At 48.4% G+C, this 24645-nt stretch overlaps 1 protein-coding gene across 1 annotated transcript in view; it reads right to left on the bottom strand.

The window, feature by feature from the left end:
* rtbdn (retbindin) overlaps positions 1-24645 on the bottom strand; it is a 74643-nt gene that overhangs the window by 4829 nt on the left and 45169 nt on the right. The window contains exons 3-5 of the mRNA XM_078235083.1: positions 22889-22976; positions 17151-17279; positions 11994-12105 (exon numbers count right to left, since the gene is read on the bottom strand). Of these exons, the coding sequence (XP_078091209.1) occupies positions 11994-12105; positions 17151-17279; positions 22889-22976 (329 nt within the window). The remainder of the gene's footprint in view (positions 1-11993; positions 12106-17150; positions 17280-22888; positions 22977-24645) is intronic.

Raw genomic sequence — 24645 nt, 5'->3', positions numbered from 1 at the left:
AAAGCGCATTTGTGGATGTAACACAGTCTGCTGGTCAAAGAGCCTGCTGTCTTAGTTTCAGCCAGAACAATGGCTTCTTGGAAGGTACGAGAGGACATTTCAAAGAATCCCTACAATACAGAAGGAAGCCATTCAGCCCATCTAACCTACAAATCTTTGGACATAGGGGGCAATTTAGCATGGCCAATCCACCTAACCTACACATCTTTCGGACACTAAGGGGCAATTTAGCATGGCCAATCCACCTAACCTATACATTTTTGGACACTAAGGGGCAATTTAGTATGGCCAATCCAACCTAATCAACACATCTTTGGACACTAAGGGACAATTTAGTATGGCCAATCCAACCTAATCTACACATCTTTGGACACTAAGGGACAATTTAGTATGGCCAATCGAACCTAACCTACACATCTTTGGACACTAAGGGACAATTTAGTACAGCCAATCCAACCTAATCTACACATCTTTGGACACTAAGGGGCAATTTAGCATGGCCAATCCACCTAACCTACACATCGTTCGGACACTAAGGGGCAATTTAGCATGGCCAATCCACCTAACCTACACATCGTTCGGACACTAAGGGGCAATTTAGCATGGCCAATCCACCTAACCTATACATTTTTGGACACTAAGGGGCAATTTAGTATGGCCAATCCAACCTAATCAACACATCTTTGGACACTAAGGGACAATTTAGTATGGCCAATCCAACCTAACCTACACATCTTTGGACACTAAGGGACAATTTAGTATGGCCAATCCAACCTAATCTACACATCTTTGGACACTAAGGGACAATTTAGTATGGCCAATCGAACCTAACACATCTTTGGACACTAAGGGACAATTTAGTACAGCCAATCCAACCTAATCTACACATCTTTGGACACTAAGGGGCAAGTTAGCAATGGACAATCCACCTAACCTACACATCTTGGCACACTAAGGGCAATTCAGCATGGCCAATCCACTCAAGAATAATGGCTTCTTGGAAGGTACGAGAGGGCATTGCATTGGATCTCTACAGTACAGAAGGAGACCATTTGGCCTATCGGGTCTGCACTGACCACAATCCCACCCAGGCCCTATCCCCATAACCCCATGCATTTACCCTAGCTAGTCCCCCTGACACTAAGGGCCAATTTAGCATGGTCAATCCATCTATCCCGCACATCTTTTGGACACTAAGGGGTAATTTAGCATTGGTCAATCCACCTAACCCGCACATCTTTGGTCACTCTGCGGCAATGTAACGTGGCCAATCCACCAAACCTGCACATCTTTGGACACCAAGGGGCAATTCAGCATAGCCAATCCACCAAACCTGCACATCTTTGGTCACTAAGGGGCAACTTAGCATGGCCAATCCACCTAACCCGCACATCTTTGGTCACTAAGGGGCAATTTAGCATGGCCAATCCACCTAACCCGCACATCTTTGGTCACTAAGGGGCAATTTAGCATGGCCAATCCACCTAACCCGCACATCTTTGGACTGTGGGAGGAAACTGGAGGAAACCCAGGCAGACACTAGGAGAATGTGCAAACTGCACACAGACAGTGACCCGAGGCCAGAATTGAACCCCGGTCCCTGGCGCTGTGTGGCAGCACTGTGTCCCCGTGCCTCCCGTGCAGAGATGTATTCCGAGGCAAGAAAATGCCTTTGGTCAGAGTGGAGAATAGAAAAGAAAGAGCGGGGATGGGGAAGGCAGGAAGAGAAACAATTTGGGAGTAGCAAAGAAATGTGTAGCTCTTTATGACAGGCGGGTTCTAAATAAGACATCCTGTCCCACACATCACAACAGGGAGTTCATCTGTCTTGACAACCCCTCAGTACTAGCAGCAATGTTCCAGTACATTTCCAGCTGGCTGACAAACTCCCTTCCGGGGCCCGGCATCCTCCAAAAGACAAAAGCTTATCGATGCGACATAATTCGCAGACATCTGTGACCGTTTGTCATGCATGTCATAATCCCTCAGCAGAATAGTCACACAATTATCATCCGGCTGGAAGCAGGGTTTGAGATGCGTCTCACGTGCTGCGGAGGAAGCGCTGCATACTCCTCCAAAGTGGGATCAGCTCATTGAGTGCCGATTTTGAGTGCCGAAGCAGCAAAGCTTCATTTTACAGTGTGAGCACCACGCTAATGAATCCACATTCAGTTATCTCCCCGTCTCATTGAGCAAGGGGTGCGTTAACAAGCAGCACGGCGGCACAGTGGTTAGCGCTGCTGCCTCACTGCTCCAGGGACCCCAGGTTCGATTCCCGGCCTCGGGTCACTGTCTGTGTGGAGTTTGCACGCTCACCCCGTGTCTGCGTGGGTTTCCTCCGGGTGCTCCGGTTTCCTCCCACACCCCAAAGATGTGCAGGTTAGGTGGATTGGCTGCGCTAAATTGTCTCTTAGTGTCCAAGCATGTGCAGGTTAGGTGGATTGGCCATGGTAAGTTGCCCCTTAATGTCCAAGGATGTGCAGGTTAGGTGGATTGGCCATGGTAAATTGCCCCTTCGTTTCTAAAGATGTGGAGGTTAGGTGGGTTGACCGTGCTAAATTGTCCCTCAGTGCACCCGAACAGAGTGTGGCGACGAAGGGATTTTCACAATAACTTCATTGCAGTGTTAATGTAAGCCTACTTGTGACAAATAAATAAACTAAGCGTTTGTCCAGCTGTGGCTCAGTGCTGGTAGCCAGGCTCGCTCATCAGACTCAGAAAATCAAGCGTCCAAGTCCCACTCCATAGACTTGAGCGCAGAACCTAAGCCAAACATAGTACTGAGTGAGGGAGTGCTGCATTGTCAGAGGCACAATCTACTCTCTCAAATGGATGCAAGAGATCCCAAGGCGCTCATTCATATTAGAGTAGGGTGTCCTGGCAAATATTTACCCCTCAAGTAACCTCACCAAATCAGATATTTGTCATTATTTTGTAGGATCTTGCGCTCAGAAGTTGACTCGCGTGATAACATTTCACATGCTGTGAACAGCATCCTGTCTAAAGTCATCTATTATTAATGCCACAAGTCGGCTTACATTAACACTGCAATGAAGTTACTGTGGAAATTCCCTGGTCGCCACACTCCTGTTCGGGTACACTGAGGGAGAATTTAGCATGGCCAATGCACCCTAACCAGCACGTCTTTCAGACTGTGAGATGAAACCTGAGGAAACCCACGCAGACACGGGGAGAACGGGCAGACTCCGCACAGTGACCCAAGCCAGGAATCTAACCAGGGTCCTTGGCGATGTGAGGCAGCAGTGCTAACCACTGTGCCACTGTGCTTCGCAAATGCAAGCTTTTCTTTCTGGTCAAATGACAAACTGCGTTTAAGACATGGAGTGGTATTTATTTTTGAAATTCCTTTATGGCCTTGTCCTCTCCATTCTCTGTAACCCCCAGCCTCAGAAACCTTTGAGATATCTGTGCCCCATCCTATTCTAGTCCCTCGCACATCCGCACCATTGAGGCCTTACTCTCAGCTGCCAGGGCCCTCAACTCTGGAATTCTCTCCTGAAACCTCTCTGTCTTTCTTCCCACCTTTAAGACACTCCTTTAAACCTCCTCTCTGGCCAGGTTTTTGGTCAAAGATGTGCTGTCTAGGTGCATTGGCCGTGCTAAATTCTCCCTCAGTGGTTAGCACTGCTGCCTCACAGTGCCACGGACCCGGGTTCGATTCCCGGCTTGGGTCACTGTCTATGTGGAGTCTGCACGTTCTCCCTGTGTCTGCGTGGGTTTCCTCCGGGTGCTCCGGTTTCCTCTCACAGTCCAAAAGACGTGCTGGTTAGGGTGCATTGGCCATGATAAATTCTCCCTCAGTGTACCCGAACAGGCGCCGGAGTGTGGCGACTAGGGGATTTTCACAGTAACTTCATTGCAGTGTTAATGTAAGCCTACTTGTGACATTCATAAATAACTATCTTATGTGGCTCAGTATCAGATGATGTTTCGATAATCATCCTGTGAACACTATGGGACATTTTGCTGCCCTTGTCCTTCCATAAGACCATAAGACATAGGAGCAGAGTTAGGCCACTTGGTCCATCAAGTCTGCTCCACCATTCAATCATGGCTGATATTTTTCTCATCCCTATTTTCCTGCCTTTTCCCCATAACCCCCCGGACCCCTTTATCAATCAAGAACCTATCTATCTCTGTCTTAAAGACACTCAATGACCCGGCCTCCACAGCCTTCTGCGGCAAAGAGTTCAACAGATTCACCACTCTCTGGCTGAAGAAATTCCTCTTCATCTCTGTTTTAAAGGATCGTCCCTTCAGCCTGAGGTTGTGCCCTTCTGGTGGTGGTGGCCACCGGTTTGGAAAGTGCTGTTGAAGGAGCCTTTTTACAAACAGGCTTTAGGTTGGGTCAACTAGGCCTGTATTTGCTGGGGTTTAGAAAAATGAGAGGGGATCTGACTGAAACATATAAGATTCTGACAGGACGGGACAGACTGGACACAGGGATGTTGTTTCCTCTGGCAGGGGGAGGCCTAGAACAAGGAGTCACACTCTCAGGAGAGAGGCTGGGATATTTAAGACTAAGATGGCGGCACGGTGCCACAGTGGTGATCATGGTGATCCGGTGAGTGTGAAGAGCGCAATAGGAATGCAATTGAAGGATTATTCCAGTTCTTAGAGGGTGAGCGTAGACCTGAGGACGTGATTTGATAGATTGAGAAAGACTCAAAAATAGAATTCACATAAGACTGAAAAGATATGTGGGTGGCACAGTGGTTAGCACTGCTGCCTCACAGCGCCAGGATCCCAGGTTTAATTCCAGCCTCCGGTCACTGTGTGGAGTCTGCACGCTCCCTCCATGTCTGCGTGGGTTTCCTCCATGTGCTCCGGTTTTCTCCCACAGTCCAAAGATGTGCAGGTTAGGTGGATTGGCCATGCTAAATTAACCCTAGTGTCAGGGGGATTAGCAGGGTAAATGTGTGGGGTTACGGGAATAGAGCCAGGGTGGGATCATGGTCGGTACAGACTTGATGGGCCGAATGGCCTCCTTCTGCACTGTGATTCGAGGAAACACCTCTTCACTCAGAGGGTGGTGAACCTGTGGAATTCTCTGCCACAGAAGGCTGTGGAGGGCAAGTCACTGAATATACTTAAGATGATAGATAGATTCTTAGACTCTAAAGGTGTTGAACAGTCGGGGGGTGCACGGGAGCGTGGTGTTAAGATAGAAGATCGGCCTTGATCATATTGAACGTTGGAATAGTCTCGAAGGGCCAAATGGCCTACTCCTGCCCCTATCTTTCTATGTTAAAACAAAAGCTTAACTTCACCCAGTCACTATTTGACTGATCTTGATTATTCAAGGGTGGTGCAAACCCTGATCCATCAACTATGGGTGGCAAGGTGGCACAGTGGTTAGCCACTGCTGCCTCACAGCACCAGGGACCCGGGTTTAATTCCCGGCTTGGGTCGCTGTCTGTGCGGAGTTTGCACGTTCTCCCCGTGTCTGCGTGGATTTGTCAGAGACTTGGGAATGTATTGGGCCTGACGAAACCCTTCCAGCCTGGCAAACTGAAGCCAAAGATTTGAAAACATCTCCCGCCATTTTCTCTGATGCTCTCAGTCACTTTTGGAGTTTCCCTCAATGACATCTAGATCACCTTGTTTGAGATCCATTCATTCAACTGCAACTAACCAATGCCCCAAAGGATCAGATTGTTCCCACCTCGTATGTTCTTGTGATGGATAAGTAGTTAACTGGGCCAGAAAATTGCATTTTTGCATTCCTCTTCTCATTCTTGCAATCCTGAATCCAGTTTTCCTGTCCCGCCTGCCATGGGAATCGTAACGGGCGGGACACGGACCATGCAAAGGTCCCTGGACCTCGGGTGGGATTTTCTGGTCTTGGGTTGAGCGAGTCCGGAAAGTCCCACCCATTGGACGAGGGCAGCCGTAATATCCCACCCCCTGTCTATTGTTTCCAACTGCACTTCCTGGTTGTGTCACAGCTTGGTATGGGCTCCAGCTCTGCCCAAGACCGCAAGACACTACAAATGGTTGTGAATGTAGCCCAATCCATCACGCAAACCAGCCTCCCATCCATTGACTCTGTCTACACTTCCCGCTGCCTCGGGGAAAAGCAGCCAGCATAATTAAGGACCCCATGCACCCCGGGCATTCTCTCTTCCACCTTCTTCCGTCGGGAAAAAGATACAAAAGTCTGAGGTCACGTACCGACCGACTCAAGAACAGCTTCTTCCCTGCTGCTGTCAGACTTTTGAATGGACCTACCTCGCAGTAAGTTGATCTTTCTCTGCACCCTAGCTATGACACTCTTCTTTCCTTCTCTATGAATGGTATGCTTTGTCTGTATAGCATGCAAGAAACAATACTTTTCACTGTATGCTAATACATGTGACAATAATAAATCAAATCAAATCAAATCAGCGGGCATCAGATGCCTTTTACTTTCTGAACATTAGTCTTTTCAGCGTATGTCTGTCAAGGGGACAGCATGGTGGCACAGTGGGATTAGCACTGCTGCCTCACAGCGCCAGGGACCCGGGTTCAATTCCAACCTTGGGTCACTGTGTGGAGTTTGTACACTCTCCCCGTGTCTGCGTGGGTTTCCTCCGGGTGCTCCTGTTTCCTCCCACAGTCCAAAGATGCGCGGGTTAGGTGGATTGACCATGCTAAAATGCTCCTTAGTGTCGGGGGGACTAGCTAGGGTAAATGCATGGGGTCATGGGGATAGGGTCTGGGTGGGATTGTGCTCGGTGCAGGCCCGATGGGCCAAATGGCCTCCTTCTGCACTGTAGGGATTCTATGAATGCTCAACATTACTCAATGTCAATCCTTTGGAGGAAGTTTCCTCTCCTTTCCTTGTTTGCTTGTTTGATCGGAGTCCTTACAGCAAACAGTTTTCTCCCCTCTGTCCCAGCCTGTTGGCCACAAGCCAAGTGCTTAAAAGGAACAAAGAGCTTGTGTCTTTCCATGTCCCGACCAGTGAATTGTTTGTGAAGTATCGTCACTATTTGTCATCTAGGCAATAGCAGAGCCAAATTTATTCACCAGCTGCAAGCGAAGTGAATGGCCAATTAATTTGAACTTGGTGGTGGTGGCTGAAGGAGAAGTGCCTGCCAGGAGCTTTCGCCACGGGACCTCTGATGTCTCCCCCCCCCCCCCCCCCCTTAAAGAGGTAGACAGTGCAAGGGTTTAATACATCAATGTATTGGCAGCACCTTCAACAATACAGCTCTGCAGCATGGTGGCACAGTCGCACAGTGGTTAGCACCACTGCCGGGTTCAATTCAGGCCTTGGGTCACTGCCTGTGTGGAGCTTGTATGCTCTCCCCGTTTCATAGGATCCCTAGAATCATAGAATCCCGACAGCACAGAAGGAGGCCATTCGGCCCATTGAGTCTGTACCCACCTCACCCTGGCCCTACACTCCTGTTTACCCTGCAAATCCCCCTGACATTAGGGTCAATTTAGCATGGCCAATCAACCTAACCCGCATATCTTTGGAGTCTCTGCATGGTTTTCCTTCAGATGCTTCGGTTTCCCCCCCACACTCCAAAGACTTGCAGGTTAGGTGTATTGGCCATGCTAATTTTCCCCTTAGTGTCTCAAGATGGGTAGGTTAGGCGGTTTGGCTATACTAAATTGCCCCTCAGTGTCCAAAGCTGTGAAGGTTAGGTGGATTGGCCATGCTAAATTGCCCCTTAGTGTCGCAAGATGGGTAGATTAGGTGGACTGGCCATGCTAAATTGTCCCTTAGTGTCTCAAGATGGGTAGGTTAGGTGGATTGGCCATGCTAAATTGCCCCTTAGTGTCTCAAGATGGGTAGGTTAGGTGGATTGGCTATACTAAATTGCCCCTTAGTGTCCAAAGATGTGAAGGTTAGGTGGATTGGCCATGCTAAATTGGCCCTTACTGTCCAAAGATGTGTAGGTTAAGTGGATTGGCCATGTTAACTTACCCCTTAGTTTCCAAAAATGTGTAGGTTAAGTGGATTGGCCATGTTAACTTGCCCCTTAGTGTCCCAAGATGTGTAGGTTAAGTGGATTGGCCGTGCTAAATTGCCCCTTACTGTCCAAAAATGTGTAGGTTAAATGGATTGGCCATGCTAAATTGCCCCTTAGTGTCAGGGGGATTAGCTGGGGTAAATGCATGGGGTTGTGGGGACAGGGTCTGGATGGGATTGTGGCCGGTGCAGTCTCGATGGGCCGAATGGCCTCCTTCTGCACTGTAAGGATCCTACGATTCTATAATAAATGTCCCAACCTGCTGCGGTATACTTGTTCTGGATTCTGTGTTGGATACACTTCACAATTTTGAAATACAAACTTCACCCATAACGAGTAATGGGGGCAGATAAAGAGACGTTGCCTAGCAACCACGGCAGTGCTTTGGCTGTCGACTAATAACGCAAAGGCACTTAATGCTTGAAAAGTTGGAAAGCTTAATTCTAATTACTGGATCAATGTGAAAAAAACCCCAGCATAAAGTGGGAATTTAATGTTGGAATATAATTGGAATCAATCGGATAAGTGGACTGTTAAGGATCTAATGAATTGAAAGTCTGTTGCCCTCTCTCGACCGCCACCTTTCCTGTGTTCCACAACCCCAATTCTCTCGCGGTTTTAGTGATTTTTGTTTTATCCCAAGGAAGATGAAACTATTCCAGATTCATTCTCCCTCCTGAACAGCTGCTCTGGGCCTCGCGCGCGCTCTCTCTCTGCGGAACACCCCGTCGAATTGATTCAAATAATATCTTCCCTGGATTATTTGGTGGTGTGTAATGCATCAGTGTCTGTTCACGGACCATTTACACAAGGAAGCAGCGAGGGGGTGGGGGGAGGGGGGGTGGTAGTCTCATTGCCTCATTGTAAAATGAGATGTGACAGAACCTCGCAGACAAATGGGAATTTTAAACTCGCGTCCTACAGCTCAAGGACACATGAACGAACAAAGCAGACATTAATTTTTCTTTTAAAAAAATGCTTTACATTCTCTCTCTGAGGTCACTGCGCCATGTGTAACTCTCCCCCCCCCCCGCTCCCCCCCCCACCCCTGCTGCACTCCCCCACTTGCCATCCTCAAGTCCAGCTGCTTGTGACTCCTGAAGGAACTTATTAAATACTTCGGCACAGCTGGTGGGAGCTGACCTTTGCCTGCAATTGTGCCTCTCCGGGGACACCTGGCACCTCCGCTTAAAAGCCTGCGAGCTAGGCCGAGAAGAGGGTTTGCGCTCGCTAACTTGACTGCCACCGCTGTCGATGTCCTCTGCAGCATCAAAGCGTTTTCCCAGCTCAGTCGGAAAATGGAGCGTAAAAATACCCCACTTCAAATGCCCTACAGAATTGTCACAGAGCAGAAGGAGGCCATTTGGCCCATTGTGTCGGCACCGGCTGTCCAAAAGTGGCTTAGTGCCATTCCCTTGCCTTTACCCCATACCCCTGCACGTTTCTATTCAAGTAATCTCTATATATCTATATATATATATTAATACCTATACAATACCACATCTACATTCAATCCCTCCACCACCGATGCTCAGTAGCAGCAGTGTGTACCATCTACAAGATGCACTGCAGCAATTCACCAAAGATCCTGAGACAGCACCTTCCAAACCCACGACCACTTCCTTCTAGAAGAACAAAGGCAGCAGATACATGGGAACACCACCACCTGCAAGTTCTCCTCCAAGCCACTCACCATCCTGACTTGGAAATATATCGGCCGTTCCTTCGCAGTCGCTGGGTCAAAATCCTGGAATTCCCTCCCTATTGGCATCGTGGGTCAACCCACAGCACGTGGACTGCAGCGATTCAAGATGGCGGCTCACCACCACCTTCTCAAGCGGCAACTAGGGATGGGCAATAAATGCTGGCCCAGCCAGCGACACCCATGTCCCAATGAATAAAAAAATTTTTTTAGATGGCAGCACGGTGAGTAAGTGGTTAGTGCTGCTGCCTCACAGCACCAGGGACCTGGGTTTGTTTCCTGGCTTGGGTCACTGTCTGTGTGGAGTTTGCACGTTCTCCCTGTGTCTGCGTAGGTTTCCCCCGAGTGCTCTGGTTTCCTCCCACAGTCCGAAAGACGTGCTGGTTAGGTGCATTGGCCATGCTAACTTCTCCCTCAAAGACTATTTCCTCGGGTGGATGGAGCTATTACAAGGGGGCATAACTGTAGGGTTCGTGGTGGGAGATACAGGAAGGATATCAGAGGTAGGTTCTTTACGCAGAGAGTGGTTGGGGTGTGGAGTGAAGGAACTTATTAAATACTTCGGCACAGCTGGTGGGAGCTGACCTTTGCCTGCAATTGTGCTTCTCCGGGGACACCTGGCGCCTCCGCTTAAAAGCCTGCGAGCTAGGCCAAGAAGAGGGTTTGCGCTCGCTAACTTGACTGCCACCGCTTTCGGACTGTGGGAGGAAACCGGAGCACTCGGGGGAAACCCACGCAGACACAGGGAGAACGTGCAAACTCCACACAGACAGTGACCCAAGCCAGGAAACAAACCCAGGTCCCTGGTGCTGTGAGGCAGCAGCACTAACCACTTACTCACCGTGCTGCCATCTAAAAAAAATTTTTTATTCATTGGGACATGGGTGTCGCTGGCTGGGCCAGCATTTATTGCCCATCCCGAGTTGCCCCTTGAGAAGGTGGTGGTGAGCCGCCATCTTGAATCGCTGCAGTCCACGTGCTGTGGGTTGACCCACGATGCCAATAGGGAGGGAATTCCAGGATTTTGACCCAGCGACTGCGAAGGAACGGCCGATATATTTCCAAGTCAGGATGGTGAGTGGCTTGGAGGAGAACTTGCAGGTGGTGGTGTTCCCATGTATCTGCTGCCTTTGTTCTTCTAGAAGGAAGTGGTCGTGGGTTTGGAAGGTGCTGTCTCAGGATCTTTGGTGAATTGCTGCAGTGCATCTTGTAGATGGTACACACTGCTGTTACTGAGCATCGGTGATATCTAGAGCATCGGCCTGCAGTGATAGTGGAGTCAGACACTTTAGGAACATTTAAGCGGTTATTGGATAGGCACATGGAGCACACCAGGATGATAGGGAGTGGGATAGCTTGATCTTGGTTTCAGATAAAGCTCGGCACAACATCGTGGGCCGAAGGGCCTGTTCTGTGCTGTACTGTTCTATGTTCTATGTTCCCTCAGTGTACCCGAACAGTGTGGCGACTAGGGGATTTTCACATAACTGCATTGCAGTGTTAATGTAAGCCTACTTGTGACACTAATAAAATAAATAAAACTGCAAAAATGTTTGAAATAAATTACTCTGAAGTGAATCTATTGTTTGGCATGCCATTCTGTGCATCAGATACCACAATAGTGAGATGCATGACTCATCCCAACTGGCTCTGGTTGAGGGAGGAACGCTGGACAATTTACCAAATGAGCTGGTTGCCCTGATAGTGCCATTTTCTATCTGATTGTTGGATGCTGTGTTGCAATCCTGGAGCGAGACTCGACCCCACAATCTTCTGATTCTGATCCAGTAGTGCCATTGCTGGAACCAATGGGGAGGTGACGGCCTCGTAGTATCATCGCGAGACTATTAATCCAGAAACTCAGCTAGTTCTGGAATCCCGCCACAGCAGATGGTGGACTTTGAATTCAATAAAAAATATCTAGAATTAAGAATCTACTAATGACCATGAAACCATTGTCGATTGTCGGAAAAACCCATCTGGTTCACTAATGTCCTTTAGGGAAGGATGTTCTTTAGGGAAGGAAATCTGCCGTCCTTACCCGGTCTGGCCTACATGTGAATCTAGAGCCACAGCAATGCGGTTGACTCTCAACTGCCCTCTGAAATGGCCGAGCAAACCACTCAGTACAAGGGCGACTAGGGATGGGCAATAAATGCTGGCTCAGCCAACGACGCCCATGTCCCATGAAGGAATTTAAAAAAGATTAGTCAGAGTGGCATTGTATTCACTGCCTAATGATTTCACTATTGCTCTCCCTTTGTCTCTGCTGTAGCAGCTCCAAGCACGATCATCAATCCTACCTTATTGAAAGGAATACAGTCCGAGGTGCAGGCGCCCTGAGTGCGATTTGACCACTTGAAATCTGCATTCCAGTTCCTAACGCAGGTCAGATCATGCTCACATGCCTTGTACCTGTAGAGGGAGAAAGGAACCGCTTCAGACAGCCATACCACCAGGATCACTCCCTATTAAGCTTATTTTAAAATAAGATGAGTTTCACAATTTCTGTTGCACCATGACTTGGATTCTGCTTTTACAACATTTTCTTTGAGCATGTAGTCGTAAAGCTACTTCATAGGTGGAGGTATTTCCAACTCAAGATGCTAGGGCGGCATAGTGGTTAGTGCTGCTGCCTCACAGCGTCAGGGACCCGGGTTCGATTCCTGGCTTGGGTCACTGTCTGTGTGGAGTTTGCACGTTCTCCCCATGTCTGTGTGGGTTTCCTCCGGGCGCTCCGGTTTCCTCCCACACTCCAAAAATGTGTAGGTTAGGGGGATTGGCCGTGCTAAATTGACCCTTAGTGTCCAAAGATGTGCAGGTGAGGTGGATTGGCCATGCTAAATTGCCCCTTAGTGTCCAAAGATGTGCAGGTTAGGTAGATTGGCCGAGTTAAATTGCCCCTTGGTGTCAGGGGGATTAATGGGGTAAATCCCACAGTCTGAAAGATGTGCTGGTTAGGGTACATTGGCCATACTAAATTCTCCCTCAGTGTACCCGAACAGGCGCCGGAGTGTGGCGACCAGGGGATTTTCACAGTAACTTCATTGCAGTGTGAATGTATGCCTACTTGTGACACTGATAAATAAATAAACTTAAACAGTTGGCCGTTAACTCGGATAGTTAGAGCATGGTGCTAATAAAGCCAAGATCGTGGCTTCGATCCTTGTACTGGCCTAACGTAATTATATGTGCTCATACAATCCAGATTCCTGTTTATTGGTGGCATAGTGGGGGGAGTAGACTCATCTCCTGGCCAGATGTGCACAGGACACCAGAACTCACCCCATCCCAACAAAGCAAGCTGGGATTAAATCCAGAGGAGTACATATAGTTGGTGTGGCTCAATTCCACGTAGAGTCACACAGCGCAGAAAAGGCTCTTTGGCCCATCTGCACTGACAATAACCACCACTAAAGGCATGCATAGAGTCATGGGGCTGGATTTTCCGGCCACGCTCGCCCCAAGGCCGGAATTTCCTGACCAAGGTCAATGGACTAACCGCCCCCCATCCACGACTATTCCCATGGTGGGCGGGATGGGAAAATTCCACCCATAGAGTCAGTTACTACATTCCCTAAGCCACAAACAATGGGACATTGGTGGGACATACATGGACAACTCCCTCTGTGAACCTGGTTCCCCATCGACCTTTTCCGGTTACTATTTGCTGATAAAATAACACTTATCACAGGGGATGTGATAAATGTTTTTGAATGAGCCCATCAGGTCATTATTTTTGGAAGACTTTCGAGGAAACCAGAAACTTGATGGCATCCACTTCACAAAGTCACCTCTCATGACAAAGTGGGATCCGCGTTGGCTTGTATTTTGTTTTATTCATTCGTGGGACATGGGCGTCGCTGGCTGGGCCAGCATTTATTGCCCATCCCTAATTGCCCCTTGAGAAGGTGGTGGTGAGCTGCCTTCTTGAATCGCTGCAGTCCACGTGCTGTGGGTTGACCCACAATGCGGTTGGGGAGGGAATTCCAGGATTTTGACTCAGCGACTGCGAAGGAACAGCCGATATATTTCTAAGTCAGGATGGTGAGTGGCTTCGAGGGGAACCTGCAGGTGGTGGTGTTCCCATGTGTCTGCTGCCCTTCTAGATGGAAGTGGTCGTGGGTTTGGAAGGTGCTGTCTAAGGATCTTTGGTGAATTGCTGCAGTGCATCTTGTAGATGGTACACACTGCTGCTACTGAGCGTCGGTGGTGGAGGGAGTGGATGTTTGTGGATGTGGTGCCAATCAAGCGGGGCTGCTTTGTCCTGGATGGTGTTGAGCTTCTTGAGTGTTGTTGGAGCTGCGCCCATCCAAGAAAGTGGCGAGTATTCCATCACACTCCTGACTTGTGTTTTATATTGATATTCAGTCTGCTGCACTGCCAGAGCTCGGGGCTCCAGAGTCAGGAAGTCAGTTCTGTCTTATCACTCTTCTGACATCTCACCAACTTTACCCAGGGGACCATGGTGCCACGGGACCAAGAATATACCCAAATGAGCCCCAGGTCTGAATGGACTTAATTGATCTTGACTGCAGAGCATTGGGACAGTAAATTGATCTTCACTCAAGGATAGAAATCCTTCCCCATTGTCCTGCTGCAGGTTTTCTCACATGAAGATAACCAGTCTGAGCGGAGGCCTCCACACTGCGGAACCGCCTGTTGACACTTGATTCATCGGCCACTTGAGCCGAGTGCTCTGGAGACAAAGGGAAATTTTTCTCAAGTCTTCCTCACGTAAATATAACCCGGGGTTGGTTGGGAGGTAGAAAATAGAGAATAAAGATAAAGGGTTCATTGTCTGATTTGCGTTTTCCTTACTTCTTGTATGTCCCATTTACTGCCACCCCCATTATGTGTGGGTTAGTGAATGTACTAACCAATGTGGAATTGAGCCATCGGTGGCCCTGCCTTTGGTTGCCTAGGTCACAAGCTCTAAGGGGAGGCAATGGCCTAGTGGTATTATTGCTAGACTATTAATCTGGGTTCGATTCCTGGCTTGGGTCACTGTCTATACGGAGTCTGTACGTTCTCCCCGTGTCTGCGTGGGTTTCCTCTGGGTGCTTCGGGTTGAGACCATCCAGGACAAAGCAGCCCACAAGATTGGCACCACATCCACTCCCTCCACCACCGACGCTCAGTAGCAGCAGTGTGTACTATCCACAAGATGCACCACAGCAATTCATCAAAGATCCTTAGACAGCATCTTAAAAACCCACGACCACTTGCATCTAGAAGGACAAGGGCAGCAGATACATGGGAACTCGACCATCTGCAAGTTCCCCTCCAAGCCACTCACCATCCCGGCTTGGAAATATATCGGCCGTTCCTTCGCGGTCGTGGAGTCAAAATCCTGGAATTCCCTCCCTAACGGCATTGTGGGTCAACCCACAGTCCGAAAGATGTGCATTGGCCATGCTAAAATTCTCCCTCAGTGTTACCCGAACAGGCGCCGGAGTGTGGCGACTAGGGGATTTTCACAGTGTTAATGTAAGCTTACTTGTGACTAATAAATAAACTTTAACTTTTAATGTTCTGGAATGAATCTTGCCATGGCAGGTGGTGGAATTTGAATTCAATTTTAAAAAAAAATCTGGAATTAAGGATCTACTGATGACCGTGAAACCATTGTCGATTGTCAGAAAAACCCATCTGGTTCACTAATGTCCTTTAGGGAAGGAAATCTGCCGTCCTTACCCGGTCTGGCCTACATGTGACTCCAGAGTCACAGCAATGTGGTTGATTCTCAACTGCTCTCGGGCAACGAGGGATGGGCAATAAATGCTGGCGACGCCCATGTCCCACGAATGAATAAAAAAAATTCCCTTCCTAAACCTCTACCGCTCTCTCCTGCATTAAGGCAGGAGAGACACATTCTCCCCGTATCTGCGTGGGTTTCCTCCGGATGCTCCGGTTTCCTCCCACAGTCCAAAGATGTGCGGGTTAGGTGGATTGGCCATGCGAAATTGCCCCTTATTGTCAGGGGGACTAGCTCGGGTAAGTGCATGGGGTTACGGGGATAGGGCGTGGGTGGGATTGTGGTCGGTACATATTCGATGGGCCGAATGGCCTCTTTCTGCACTGTAGGGATTCTATGTATAAAGCCTTAAAACTGACATTATTGACCAACCTGTCCCTATATCTCGCAGTTCCTTCACTGTCGCTGTTTCAAAAACCTGGAACTCACTCCCTAACAGCACTGTGTGCCTACACCACAGGGCTGCAGTGGTTCATAAAGACGGCTTATCACCACCTTCACCAGGACAGTTAGGGATGGTTAACAAAAACCGAGCTTGAAGACGACACTCGTCTCCCGTGAAAGAACAAAAATAAAGTGCAGTTTGGTGTCAAACTTTGTTTTACACTCCTTGAAAGCTCCTTGAGACGTTTTATTACATTTTAAGGGCAGCACAGTGGCACAGTGGGTTAGCACTGCTGCCTCACAGCATCAGGGACCCGGGTTTGATTCCTGGCTTGGGTCACAGTCTGTGTGGAGTCTGCACATTCTCCCCGTGTCTGCGTGGGTTTCATCCGAGTGCTCCAGTTTCCTCTCACAGTCTGAAAGATGTACGGGTTAGGTGCATTGGCCGTGCTAAATTGCCCCTTAGTGTTCAAAGATGTGCAGGTTAGTAGGATTGGCCATGCTAAATTGCCCCTTAGTGTTCAAAGATGTGTGGGTTAGGTGGATTGGCCATGCTAAATTGCCCCTTAGTGTCCAAAGATGTGCAGGTTAGGTGGATTGGCCATGCTAAATTGCCCCTTAGTGTCCAAAGATGTGTGGGTTAGGTGGATTGGCCATGTTAAATTGCCTCTTAGTGTTCAAAGATGCGTGGGTTAGGTGGATTGGCCATGCTAAGTTGCCCCTTAGTGTCCAAAGATGTGTGGGTTAGGTGGATTGGCCGTGCTAAATTGCCCCTTAGTGTCCAAAGATGTGCAGGTTAGGTGGATTGTCAATGCTAAATTGTCCCTTAGTGTCAGGGGGATTAGCAGGGTAAATGCATGGGGTTATGGGGATAGGGTCTGGGTGGGATTGTAGTCGGTGCTGACTCGATGGGCCGAATGGCCTCCTTCTGCACTGTAGGGATTCTATGAAGGTGCTGTTTAAGTCCTGAGTGAGGAGTTTACTCATCAGCCTGTGTTTAATCTAATCCCAGATGCTGCTGTGATGCTGCATGTGATGATTCACTGTGCGACTTTATATACATGCTCAGCATACTGGTGGGATGACTTCAGCCAGGCTAATGAGGTTGGCTGTCCTAACTGATGGATAAATCAGGGAGCCTCGTGCTCCCTATTTAAAGCAGGTGTGTCAGACTCCCAGCCTGCATTCAGCAGAGAGCAACTGGAGATGCATGGTGTAAATAAAGTAACTTGGGTGACGGGGCTTTTGCCTGAGTTATTACAACTGGCATCTAAACCGATCAGCCCTTACAGAGCTGCATGAGTATCAGTGTACTTACCATTGGTCACAGAAGCCCTGGCAGAGAGGTACGTTCAGAAGGGAATTGGAATGACTGGGATTTGCCCAAACTGTTGCATCTGGGGAGCAGCGATAGAAACACGACAGTTGTTTGAAGAATTGCTCGCACCTGGAAAAATGGGAAATTGGTTAAGGACTGCGACATTGCATCTTTGTTTTATCTCAACAAGACTTTGTGTCCCAGGATACCCAGTCACCTTTCTTTCTCCCCCTTTTTTTTGGTTCTTTGGACAAATTTCTGGAATTTCACCAAAATGGTCATTTTCCATTTACTTTCTGGCCAATCCACATTCAGCCCTGGAATGGAATTATCACAGGAGTCATAAGAACATAAGACCTCGGAGCAGGAGTAGGCCATCTGGCCCCTCGAGCCTGCCCCGCCATTCAATAAGATCATGGCTGATCTTTTCGTGGACTCAGCTCCACTTACCCGCCCGCTCACCATAACCCTTAATTCCTTTACTGTTCAAAAATTTATCTATCCTTGCCTTAAAGACATTCAATGAGGTAGCTTCAACTGCTTCACTGGGCAGGGAATTCCACAGATTCACAACCCTTTGGGTGAAGAAGTTCCTCCTCAACTCAGTCCTAAATCTGCTCCCCCTTATTTTGAGGCCATGCCCCCTAGTTCTAGTTTCACCTGCCAGTGGAAACAACTTCCCTGCTTCTATCTTATCTATCCCCTTCATAATCTTATATGTTTCGATAAGATCTCCCTTCATTCTTTTGAATTCCAATGAGTATAGCCCCAGTCTACTCAGTCTCCCCTCATAAGCCAACCCTCTCAACTCCGGAATCAACCCAGTGAATCTCCTCTGCACCCGCTCCAGTGCCAGTATATCCTTTCTCAAGTAAGGAGACCAAAACTGTACACAGTACTCCAGGTGTTGCCTCACCAGCACCTGATACAGCTGCAACATAACCCCGCTGTTCTTTAAACTCCATCTCTCTAGCAATGAAGGACAAAATTCCATTTGCCGCCTTAATTATCTGCTGAGTCCCTGGACAGCGACAATGGCCGGAATTCTCCCTTTCTGCCCACCATTGGAATTTTAGCGAGTGGGTTGCGGAGAATGTGAAACCCGATTGACAGTGGGGCGAGAATTTCCGGCTTTTAGACCAGCGCACCCGGAGAATCCCGCCCAAGGAGCTAGAATCCTGGCTGGTTTCGCTCTTCCGTAGCTCAGCTCACCACGGCCATTGAAGTGCTCCATTCACCAATTTCTGCTCTGACTACTTCACGGTGGCACGGTGGTTAGCACTGCTGCCTCACAGCGCCAGGGACCAGGGTTCGATTTCAGCCTCGGGTCGCTGTCTGTGCGGAGTCTGCACTTTCTCCCCGTATCTGCGTGGGTTTCCTCTGGGTGCTCCGGTTTCCTCCCACAGTCCAAATGATGTTCTGGTTAGGTGCTAAATTCTCCCTCAGTGTACCCGAACAGGCGCCGGAGTGTGGCGACTAGGGGATATTCACAGTAACTTCATTGCGGTGTTAATGTAAGCCTATTTGTGATACTAAGAAATAAACTAAACTAAAAACTGACTAAGTCAACCGAGTGCAACTTGGACAGAAGAAATCAAACTTGAGACCTTCTTGAGAAAAGGTGACTTGATAGAGGTGTATAGTTGAGAAGTATTGATAGAGTGGATTCTCAGAGGCTTTTACCCAGGGCTGAAATGGTTGCCACAAGAGGTCACAGGTTTAGGGTGCTGGGGAGTAGGTACAGAGGAGATGTTAGGGGTAAGTTTTTCACTCAGAGGCTGGTGGGTGCGTGGAATCGGCTGCCGGTAGTGGTGGTGGAGGCGGATTCGATAGGGTCTTTTAAGAGACTTTTGGATAAGTTCATGGAAGTTAGTAAGATAGAGGGTTATAGGTAAGCCTAGTAGGTAGGGACATGTTCGGCGCAACTTGTGGGCCGAAGGGCCTGTTTGTGCTGTGGCTTTTCTATGTCCTATGTTAAAATGCTGGAAAATCTCAGCTGGTCTGGCTGCATCTGGCTGTAAGGAGAGAAAAGAACTGACGTTTCGAGTTCAGATGACCGCTTTGACAAAGAGTAATCCAGACTCAAAACGTCAGCTCTTTTCTCTCCTTACAGATGCTGCCAGACCCTGCTGAGATTTTCCAGCATTTTCTCTTTCGGTTTCAGATTCCAGCATCCGCAGTAATTTGCTTTTATTGAGACGTTCTAGCCCGTACTTTCTAGTGCTATTGCAGACGACTCATTGTGAGAGGCTCCCCTCTTTCCTTGTATTGAGTAGGGAGTTACATGCAACGGATTATTCCTTACATAAATGAAATCACAATCTCCAATTGCAGAGGTCACACCCATCTGATTCCCTTTAGGGAAGGAAATCTGCCATCCTTACCTGGTCTGACCTACTTGTGGCTCCAGAGCCACAGCAATGTGGTCGACTCTCAACTGCCCTCAGGCAACTAGGGATGGGCAATAAATGCTGGCCCAGCCAGCGACGGCCATGTCCCATGAATTATTAAAACAACACACAGCAGAGATGTTGGTTGCGGGGTCAGCTATGACCAGGATAATCTTGCTCTCCCTCAAGTAGTGCTGTACCTCCATGGGATCTCGGTTTAATGCCTGAGCGGAAAGAAGGCACCTCTGACAGTACAGCACTCCCTCTGTACTGCACTGGAGCGTCAACCGAAATGCCATAGTCAGGTTTGTGGAGTGGGACATGAACCCACAAACTCCTGACTCAAGAGGTGACAGCGAGGTGAGTACCCACTGAGCCACGGCTGGGAAAAAGTACAACATTGGTGGAACCTACGAGGACAAATTAATATTTCTTGGAGTTCCCTTCCAGTTTTAATTTGTAATCATCTAAACCGCTGTACCTTGAATCCAATTTTATAAATCCATTAAGTGCATGAAAACTGATTTGAAATGTTCCAATGTTTTCGAGACAGGATGGCAGTTCAACACGTGACTATTTTATAATTTATCCTCTGTTGAAGGTGGAATGCGGATTCCAGGCCAATAATTCAGTACGCTAATGGAGACAGCATAATGGCAGAGTGCAAATTTCTAATCCCCAAAATATGCATGGGTTTGGATCTAATAGGATGATTAAATATTAAAAATCTGAATCTCGACTTTCAAAGTTTAACGTTTATTTATTCGGGTCGCAAGTAGGCTTACATTAACACTGCAATGAAGTTACGATGAAAATCCCCCAGTTGCCATATTCTGGCGCCTGTTCGGGTACACTGAGAGAGAATTTAGCATGGCCAATGCACCTAAACCAGCACGTCTTTCGGACTGTGGGAGAAAACCGGCGCACCCAGTTTTTGTCTGTGTGGAGTTTGCATGTTCTCCCCGTGTCTGCGTGAGTTTCCTCCGGGTGCTCTGGTTTCCCCCCACACTCCAAAGCTGTGTAGGTTAGGTTGATTGGCCATGCTAAATTGCCCCTTAGTGTCAGGGGGATTAGAAATCATAGAAATCATAGAAACCCTGCAGTACAGAAAGAGGCCATTCGGCCCATCGAGTCTGCACCGACCACAATCTCACCCAGGCCCTATCCCCATATCTCTACATATTTTACCCGCTAATCCCTCTAATCTACGCATCCCAGGATACTAAGGGGCAATTTTAGCATGGCCAATCAACCTAACCCGCACATCTTTGGACTGTGGGAGGAAACCGGAGCACCCGGAGGAAACCCATGCAGACACGAGGAGAATGTGCAAACTCCACACAGACAGTGACCCAAGCCGGGAATCGAACCCAGGTCCCTGGAGCTGTGAAGCAGCAGTGCTAACCACTGCGCTACCGTGCCGCCCATTAGGAGGGTAAATATGTGGGCTTATGGGGATAGGGCCTGGGTAGGATTGTTGCCGGTGCAGGCTCGATGGGCCAAATGGTCTAATTCTATCGGAGAATGGGGATGAGAGAAATATCAACCACGATTGAATGGCGGAGCAGACTTGATGGGCCGAGTGGCCTAATTCTGCTCCTATGTCTTATGGTCTTATGGCCTCCTTCTGCACTGTTGACTCTATGATTTTATTCACCCGGAGGAAACCCACGCAGACACGGGCAGAACGTGCAGACTCTGCACAGACAGTGAGCTGAGGCCGGAATTGAACCCGGGTCCCTGGTGCTGTGAGGCAGCAGCACTAACCACTGTGCCACCATGCCGCCCCTATTGACTACTTCCAGTTTTAAGCCACGAGGAAAGTGAGGAGACAGCCCCCTCAAGTTGGTGGGTTGACAATGTAAAAATTATATTGAGGCCGTGTCCCTTGTAACGGGCATAGGAGCAGGAGTTAGCCATTTAGTTCCTCAACCTTGGCTTGCCTTTCAATGGCCATTCACCCATTGACTTTGTCTACACTTCCCACTGCCTAGGGAAAGCAGCCAGCATAATCAAGGACCCCACGCACCCTGGACATACTGGGAGGAATTTTCCCGTCCTGCTCACCACGGGAATCGTAGCGGGTGGGACAGGGACCCTGCAAAGGACGTGCAAACTGTGCTCATAATTTAACCCTTTTATCTGATAATAATTTAGAATCCGTGTTGCATCTGCTCAGAGGTTGAATTGAAATAACCCTTGAATAGTATCACATCTCTCTCTGGCCAGAATTCAAATCTGATTCCCACTGATGGGACACAAGTCTTCTGTCATATACTGCCTCTAAAGGGTCCAACCTCAAAAGATCTGGGACAGTTTGATCCAGTTGTTCTGAGTCATATACCCAAAGCATAAAAATACTGCATATTATTTGTCTATCAGTCCATCGATCTCAAGCTTACAGATGAGAAAATGGCTGAAAGAATTATCATACAGGTGGCACTCCATAGACATAGGAGCAGAAGTAGGCCATTCAGCCCATCGTGTCTGCTCTGCCATTCAATGAGATCATCTGATGTGATAATCCTCGATCCCACACCCCCGCCTTATCCCCATAATCCTCCATTCCCTTACTGATTAAAAATCTGTCTGCCTCAGCCTTGAACACACTTAATGACCCAGCCTCCACAGCCCTCTGCGGTAAAGAATTCCATAGATTCACTACCTCTGAGAGAAGAAATTCCTCATCTCTGTCTTAAATGGATGACCCGGATGGCATGATGGCACAGTGGTTAGCACTGCTGCCTCACAGCGCCAGGGACCTGGGATCAAATCCGGCCTCGGGTCACTGTCTATGTGGAGTTTGCACGTTCTCCCCCGTGTCTGTGTGGGTTTCCTCCGGGTGCTCCGGTTTCCTCCCGCACTCCAAAGATGCGCGGGTTAGGTGGATTGGCCACGCTAAATTGCCCCTTAGTACCCAAAGATGTGCAGGTTAGGTGGATTGGCCATGCTAAATTGCCCCTTGGTGTCCAAAGATGTGCAGGTTAGGTGGATTGGCCATGCTAAATTGCCCATTAGTGCCCAAAGATGTGCAGGTTAGGTGGATTGGCCATGCTAAATTGCCCCTTAGTGTCCAAAGATGTGTAGGTTAGGTGGATTGGCCATGCTAAATTGCCCCTTAGTGTCCAAAGATGTGCAGGTTAAGTGGATTGGCCATGCTAAATTGTGAGGAAAGGAGACTGTAGTGCTTTATTCCATGACCTTAGAGTCCTTGTACCCAAAATGCGAAGGATTCTGTTCACCCATTCAATCGTTCCTCACCTTGATCAATACGCAGACAAACTCAAGTGAACACTAAAAAAAAAACCCTACGAGGAAGTGATTTAAACAGAAACGTGTTGTACTAACTTCGGACTTAAGTGTCCACATCGGTTCCAGGACTCAGCCTCTGGTGAAGTATTCATCTTATCCTTTACGTTCGCTGTGCAGCAAGCATCTGTAATTCAAACAAACAGAATATGTGATATCTCGGAGCTTAAAGCAGATCAGTCAGACCTAAATGTCTAAAAGCAGCCAGGATTGATTCATTGGGAATATTAGCAGTCCCTGGTCGAGGTAGCACAATTCATAGGATCACAGAATCCCTCCAGTGCAGAAGGAGGTCATTTGGCCCATCGTGTCTGCACCAACTCTGGCGGCACAGTGGCACAGTGGTTAGCACTGCTGCCTTACAGCGCCAGGGACCCGGGTTCAATTCCAGCCTCAGGTCACTGTCTGTGTGGAGTTTGCACGTTCTCCCCGTATCTGCGTGGGTTTCCTCCGGGTGCTCCGGTTTCCTCCCACAGTCCAAAAATGTGCGGGTTAGGTGGATTGGCCATGTTAAATTGCCCCTTAGTGTCAGGGGGATTAGCGGGGTAAATGTGCGGAGTTACAGGAATAGGGCCTGGGTGGGATTATGGTTGGTACAGACTCGATGGGCTGAATGGCCTCCTTCTGTACTGTAGGGATACTATGAATCTATTCTATAACTCTCTCTTACCGAGGCCCTTTCCCCGACACTATCCTCGTAACCCCGCACATTTTCCATGGCAAATCCATTTAACCTAGACATCTTTGGACACTAAGGGGCAATTTTGCATGGCCAATCCACCTAACCTGCACATCCTTGGACACTAAGGGGCAATTTAGCAAAGCTAATCCATCTAACCTAGACATCTTTGGACACTAAGGGGCAATTTAGTATTGCCAGATGCTAATAGAAGAAGGTGGCTTAGTGGTATTATCGCTAGGCTATTAATCCAGAAACTCAGCTAATGTTCTGGGAACCCAGGTTCGAATCCCGCTACGGCAGATAATGGAATTTGAATTCAATAAATAAAATATTTGGAATTAAAGATCTACTGTTGTCAATTGTAGGAAAAACCCATCTGGTTCACTAATGTCCTTTAATGAAGGAAATCTGCCGTCCTTACCCGGTCTGTCCTACATGTGACAGCCACAGCAATGTGGTTGACTCTCAACTGCCCTCGGGCAAGTGGGGATGGGCAATAAATGTTGGCCCAGCCAGTGACGCCCATGTCCCATGAATAAATAAAAAATCCACCTAACCTGCACATCTTTGGAGACTAAGGGGCAATTTAGCACGGCCAATGCACCTAACCAGCACATCTTTGGACTGTGTAAGGAAACCTGAGCATCCGGAGGAAACCCATGCAGACACTGGGAGAACGTGCAGATTCCACACAGACAGTGACCCAAGCCGGGAATCGAACCGGGTCCCTGGCGCTGTGAGGCAGCAGTGTGTGCCACTGTGGCACCCTATTTAGCATTCACTTCTTGCCAATTTAGCACTTTGATTTGATTTATTATTGTCACATGTATTAGTATACAGTGAAAAGTATTGTTTCTTGTGCGCTATACAGACAAAGCATACCGTTCATAGCGAAGGAAAGGAGAGAGTGCAGAATGTAGTGTCTCAGTCATAGCTCGGGTGTAGAGAAAGATCAACTTGATGCAAGGTAGGTCCATTCAAAAGTCTGATGGCAGCAGGGAAGAAGCTGTTCTTGAGTCGGTCAGTACGTGACCTCAGACCTTTGTATCTTTTTTCCGACGGAAGAAGGTGGAAGAGAGAATGTCCGGGGTGCGCGGGGTCCTTAATTATGCTG

Source organism: Mustelus asterias, chromosome 19 (assembly GCF_964213995.1).
Source record: "Mustelus asterias chromosome 19, sMusAst1.hap1.1, whole genome shotgun sequence".
NCBI classification, from domain to species: Eukaryota; Metazoa; Chordata; class Chondrichthyes; order Carcharhiniformes; family Triakidae; genus Mustelus; species Mustelus asterias.
The sequence above is the reverse complement of the archived record's forward strand: the minus strand, read 5'-3'. Positions and strand labels throughout refer to the sequence as shown.